A 6,681-nucleotide genomic window follows, 5' to 3' on the forward strand; every position below is an offset into this window, starting at 1 on the left:
AGTGGGACATCTGTTATCAGGTTGTAGCAATTGTGATGTTGACCAGCTGGGAGCAAATTAAAATGGGTGATGTTGAGAAAGGCAAGAAGGTTTTTGTTCAGAAGTGTGCCCAGTGCCACACTTTGGAAGCAGCTATGCCCTGCTTGGTATACATTTTGGTTATTTGCTTTTTTTTGACCTCTTGAGACAGGGTCTCAAGGTATAACCCAGATTGACCTGCGTAGCTTCAGAGTCATCATCTACTTGCCTCAGCTCCTCGTGTGTTGGGTCACAGGCACTGGTATTCTTGTTGTTTCTATTATAGAATAGTAGCCCTTTTGCCTGGTTTCTTAGAAGGCATCAAACTTACATTAAGGAACTAACTCCTGAGTTAATGTTTTGGTATGTTTCTTTAAGATTAATTTAGCCAAACAGTGGTGGCACATGCCTTTAGAACTTGGGCGATAGGCAGAGGCAGGCAGATCTCTGTGAGTTCGAGGCCAGGCTAGTCTACAGAGTGAGTTCCAGGACAGCCAGGAGTACATAGAGAAACCCTGGTGGGGGCTGCGTGGGGGCAGGAAAAGAGATTAATTTAAATTTTAAGGGTGTTTTGTTTTTTCTTAAGATATTATGAACTGGATCCTAACAAAAGTCTTTTAGACAATTTGAGGAACAAAGTGATCATTGAATATCCAACTTTGCACGTAGTATTGAAAGGATCTAGTAACGGCATACAACTTCTTCACCAAGGTAAGCATATTTTGTCTTTTCCCTTCTGAGAGGGTCAAGCAGTTATGTGGCTGCTCCTACATTTTATATGTGTGTTACAGATGTAAAAGAATTTACTGTGCACAGCAACTGATATTGTAAAGTACCAAGTAAATGAGTGCCATTTCTACCCCACTAGAAAGTATGATGCTCATGATGCTGGAATGATTGAATCAAAGTATCTTGCTAAAAGGGATATTTTGCTCTGTTAGAATTGTCGAGATATTTAATTTACTGTCTACTGAAAACTGTGGGCAAAGTTTTTCATCGGGATGACAGGTCAGCTCTGTCCCATCAGCCAGCTCACAAATAACCACACAGACAGAGACTTAATATTAATTATAAATGCTTGGCCAGTAGCTTAGGCTTGTTACTAACTAGCTCTTACAACTTAAATTAACCTATATTTCTTAACTACGCTCTACCATGTGGTGGTACCTTTTTTGAAGGCATGTTCATCTTTCTTCTCTCTGTCTCCCTGAGACTCTTGAGAACTCCCTCCTTCTTCCCAGTGTTCTCTCTGCCCCAGAAATCCTGCCTAGCCATCGGTCAGTCAGCTCTTTATTAACCAATAAAAGTAATACATATTTACAGTGAACAACAGGATTATTCCACAACAGACAACTCTAGAGATTCACGAAATGAGAAATTACTGGTTTTGTATCCTCCTTTCTAGCAAAGGATGCTGCTGAGGGAATGTGTTTAAAGTCTGGGCTGTGTTTAGCTGAGCTTATACCATGGCTTGCTGGTTTATTTCCTGCCATTTCTGTCTCTGCCATGTGAGCAGGTACTAGAACTGTGGTGGAACTAGACGTGGTGTGTGTGAATGTTTGGTGTATAAAAATCGCTTACCTACATTGATCAAAGTAACCTAATTATATTGCATAATACAAGAGTCTAGGGCTTGATAGAGCTTAGTAATTACTTCTAGAAGGTGATTACTCAGAAACCTTAGATAACATTTCAGCTGAGAACTAGTAGAAACAGGCCAAGCTGCATTGTTGCGTGTGAATCTGTGTGTTTGAGTAGTTTTATTTAGCATGTGTGGTTTGCATTTTGTTGCATAATGGATAGTAGCCTGTTTGTAAGGTGTTTTCTCCACATGTATGTGTGTCAGTTTTTCTTTCTTGAGTAAAATTAATAAAAAAAATTTCCAAGATTTTTTAATAACAAATTATGAGTCTCTAAGCCTTGTATCTATTCTTATCTTTGTTTTTCACAATTTGAGGATAGCCAGTTTTCTCAAATTAGGAATTTCAGTTTTAGGTAACCACTTTGACTTTTCTAAACTTTGTAAAAACCTTACTTTTTCTTCAACCTGATTAACATTGTGTTAAGACTTGTAAATGTTGGTCTCAGTGAAAGCTGTTGGGTGAGCTACTGGCCAGGGCAAACATGGACTGTGTAAACAAACAGAGCACACTGCTCCTCTTTCACCTTGTTTAGGAATAACATGTCCAAGCTAGGCTTCCTGGGATGAAGCAGTAAGAAAGGCTAATTCAGCATGTGCTGGAACCTCAAGTAGAAGTTGTTGCTTTATTTTGCACTTATTTGCCATTGACTCTTCTATGTAAATGATGGTCTAGGGCTGCTGCAAAGAGTCTGCCAGAGCTGTCACGTTCTAAGTGCTCTCCCCTACCAGTGAGGGTGGGTCTGTGGGCTTGCATTTATTTTTCTTAGCACATCAAGATGCCTGTCTTTATACAGTCCTATAGCAATGATATTCTATAAGGTGGCCCTGTGGTATAGTGGGGGGGGGGTCCTATAAAAATAGCATTTTCTTTGGAAAGCCTTGAATTTTTGCTTTCTCCAAAGGTGGGAAAAAAGTTGAATTTTTATCCTGAGAAAAGAATTCTGTTGGTGATGGGGGGATGTGTTTCTGGAAAATGTAGTCTGCAGTTGATGGTTGTTACAGTGTTTATTTGGTTGGTTGTAGATTGCCATAATTAAGTCTGCCTATATTAATAGGAAAGGGGGTAATTGCTTGTTAATTTGTCCTTCCTTCTCTTTTTAAGGAATGAAAAGGGTTAACTGGACTAGGCAGGAGAGGAAAGTGCCGGTTACCCCCAACACACACACACACACACACACACACACACACACACACACACACACACACGCCCCCCCCACACCCCCACACACACACCCTTTGTGGATCCTGTAGGACTGCAGAGAGTGCAGAGAGCAGTGTGCACCGCTGAACAGGCCCTCCTCTGCTGGCGTTCCAGAAACAGAGTGGAGTGACGTGAGAAAGCAGGCTGGGCTCTCTTCTGAGGACAGAGCCCTGTGAAAAGACAGCTAGGCGGCTGTGGTAGGCTAAGTCAGTGACATTACCTAGCAGGACCACCTTTCATATGTCAGTCTCTTATTGGAAAAATAAATCCTTTCATTTAACCTCCTCCCCCAGTCTTCCCCAGCCTTCTTTGCTTTCTTTCCTGCAGAGGAAGCCGGAAGATAAAATAATTTGTAGGATCTCAGAGGAACCTGAAAGGTTCTCTTGGAGTTTCTAAAACTCCCGAGATGAACACTGCCTGACGTGGCAACATTTTGATGCCTTACACATAGGAAGGACTCACTGAATGCTGTTTTTGTTGCCAATACAACCATAGATCTAAATGAACCCCAAGGAACTTGACAGTTGGAATATGAGACAGAGGTCCAAGCTCCTGTTTCTAGTCCTTGTGTGTCCTCTCCAAGGTCTCTTCTCCTTCTCTACCTCATGGAGACAAACAGTGTAAACTTAAAATAATCTGTTTTATTATTTTTTTTTAAGATTTCATTTTATTTATGTGTATACATGTGTTCATGTGCATACACTCATACTTACAGTGCCCTCAAAGGCCAAAAGAGGATGTCAGGTCCCCTAGGGCTGAAGTTACAGGCAGTTATGAACCTCTCTATCCCACTACAGGTGGGTGTTGGGAACCAAGCTTTAGTGCTCTGAAGAGGCAGCTAGTGCCCTTAACCCCAACTGTCTCTACAGACCCTAATCATATTTTAACCTTAACAGTTTTTAGTGTTTCAATGTGTTATTTCCTTTCAGTTTCATCATATATAAGGACAGGGTAATATGTAGTCACAGGGGTTCAGTGTACTGCACACTGTGGGGCAAACCCAGGGAAGAGAGGTTGTGTCTTGGTCATGGAGACTAGCTTCTGTATTGCTCACCCTCAGCATGACAGGAGCTTCAGAGGCCTGCATTGTGCTCAGTCTTCTATCAGCCCACATGCATTCACATATATATACTCACCCTTTAAGTTTAAAAAATACACATCTGTAAAAAATTTCCAACTGCATGTGGACAGGCTTTGTGATAATGGTGTCATGAATATGGGATCGTAACTGAACCATGAGGTTCATTTCCAAGTCTTCCACTGTCAAGAAGGTTGTAACCCCACAAAATATAATTGCCACTCTTAAGCATCATTTCTCTATTCATTGTGTCCAGAAGTGAGTCTCCTGGCTGCCTGGGACATGACATGGTTTGTCTGTCCCTGTGAGCAGTGCTGTTGCTATGCTGTGCATCAGAAAGGAGGGGAGAAGAAGAGAAAACAAGACAGGCTGAGCAGTATAAACATTTGACTGTGTTTACGTGGTTTTCTTCCAGTGAAAAGTGAATCTACCGAGAAGCTTGGCAATGAAGATTGAGCACTTGTGGAAGAAGGTGGAAGTTCCCAGATGGTTGAGAAGATTGTGTGTGGATGGACAGTTGGGTGGGTGGGGTACTGTCAGCCGGTGGTTGGAATGTGTTATTTGTATAAAAGGAAATTAAACAATATAGCTTTCTTTTTTTTTCTTTCTTTTTGAAAAAAGTGTATTTTGTTGCCTTTTGAATGAACTGAGGTCCAAAGCCTCTTTCACAGAATGAACCCCTATGCACCTGATTAGTGGAGTCCTCACTAGACTTTAATATGCTTATTTCTGTAAACTGAAACGTTTGTATTTGTTAGGGTGACACAGGACCAAACCCAAGGATCGCCTGGGTCAGCCACAAAGATGGCCCTCTCTGTGGTCACAGCTCACTGAAGAGAATGCCACGCACCGAAGTGTCTAGCCAAGTCGAAGCACTCTCCCAAGAGTTTACTGTCCTTGACTGTGTTTGGTTTCTTCTGTAACCCTCTTAAGACAATTCATACTTGAGATACTCTCAATCTTATGGGAAGATGAAAAAAACACGAGTCACTGTGTGTTATGTTCAGTTAAAAAGATCAGCAGTTCCACGTTGAGTTATCCTTGATGACATCTTCACACAGGTTCTGTGCCTCATCCATTCCCAGTTGACTCTGTTGATGCACAGGGATACAGTGATGACCAATTTGGTGTTATATTTTGACACATCTAAAGGAAACAACCACTTGGAATTCTTGAGTGTGTTGATGAAGTGTGCAGAGGTATAGTGATGTGTGTACACGGCTTGATTTTTAAACAGTTCACATACTAAAATTAAACTTTGATCATTTCATGTACATTTATGAAGCTCTGAAACTTTAGTTTGACTATAGAAGAATAAAGAATTACATCTGCATTGCATCTGTGTACTAAATGTTTTTTAAAAATTAATGAAAAGGGAGACATAAATTTGAAAAAGCAAGAAAGAGTATATGGGAGGGTTTAAAGGGAGGGAATATAGAAATGATGTAATTATAGTATAATCTCAAGAATAAAGCTTAAAGTGATAAAGTTGGACATTAGTGAAGATCATTTAGCTCCTAGGTATATACGAGTCGGGTCAAAAAGAAGCCAGAGACTTGGAGAATACAAATACATATGTAGCTCAGGATAGAAATCACAGCAGAAAACTAAGAGGCAGTAATGCCCAGAGATCACTGGTTTCCAAGTGCACCGGAAGTGTGGAGCCATTGAGAAGTGTGCTCAGACCCTGGGTGTCCTGGAGATCTGACGTGGCAGAGGATTCATGTGGAGTTATGTCCTTGCCAGTACCACTGGAAAGACAGCTAAGCTCAATTTCACGGGATTCAGATTTGGTCCAAAAGTAAAATCTGTGTCAGTGAGGCAGGCAGGAGAGGTGGAGGAACTGAGGTGCAGTGTCCTGGCGTTGTTGACGAAGTGGGATAAAAGGACCCAGAAAGAACTTGTGGTCCGAGTGTGGGGTGGAGAGGAATCCTAACAGTGAAGTCTTATACTTTGGTCTCAATTCTAAGAAAAGTGTTAAGCTCCGTATAAAACTGAACAACAAAGAAAGAATTTATTCTGTGCTTTCCTTCTCCCAGGAGGAAAGGGGAGCAGAGTTCACCTAAATAGAACTGTCACCTCACTTGATTAATATGCATATTTATTCCCAAGCAATTTATAATAAACATGTGTCTTAATGAGTAATCACGTTAGACTCGAAGGGGTGAAGTCGGAATGGTTCCCCGAAAGCCTTAGAAGGCAGTAGTACTGAAGCCCACATTCTTCTCATTGGCCCTTTCTCTTAGATTCTTGACAAATTCTGGAGTAAACAGACTGAGACCCATGGCAACGTCATCATTCTGCAGTAATCTTGGATTACTTTTTAAGAAGGGAGACACTCCACCTGGCCTTTTATTTTTTTAAACAATGGTTTCAAAGACAAAATACGGCTTTTCATAATTGCTAATCATGACATATAGGATTCATAGCATAAATTACAACACACAAAATTTATAAGCACAAGGACCTAAATTTGAACCCCAGAACCCACATTTAGAAAAGGGGGGAAAAGCAACAGCTGCCAGGATGTAGTCCCAACATCAGAACAGTATAGACAGACAGAGTGACTATCGGGGCTTTCTAGCCAGCCAACATGGCCTAGCTTACTCTGTGAGTTCAAAGTCAGTGAGAAACGCTATCTCAAAATGAAGGTAGACAGCACCTAAGAAACAACACCCGAAGTTATCCTCTGGCTTGCGTGCACGTGCCCACTCACGCACAAACACTCACATACACACACAC

At 41.3% G+C, this 6,681-nt stretch overlaps 1 protein-coding gene across 3 annotated transcripts in view; it reads left to right on the forward strand.

Annotated features, from left to right (window-relative positions):
• The window catches only part of Znhit6 (zinc finger HIT-type containing 6), a 42,394-nt gene extending 37,117 nt beyond the window's left edge, over positions 1-5,277 (forward strand). For all 3 annotated transcript variants that reach the window (XM_059266387.1, XM_059266385.1, XM_059266386.1), the window contains 2 exons: positions 605-729; positions 4,355-5,277. In XM_059266387.1, coding sequence (XP_059122370.1) covers positions 605-729; positions 4,355-4,395 — 166 coding nt within the window. In that variant the 3' untranslated portion in view covers positions 4,396-5,277. The remainder of the gene's footprint in view (positions 1-604; positions 730-4,354) is intronic.
• The last annotated feature ends 1,404 nt before the right edge of the window (positions 5,278-6,681 follow it).

This window comes from Peromyscus eremicus, chromosome 6 (genome assembly GCF_949786415.1).
Source record: "Peromyscus eremicus chromosome 6, PerEre_H2_v1, whole genome shotgun sequence".
NCBI lineage: Eukaryota > Metazoa > Chordata > Mammalia > Rodentia > Cricetidae > Peromyscus > Peromyscus eremicus.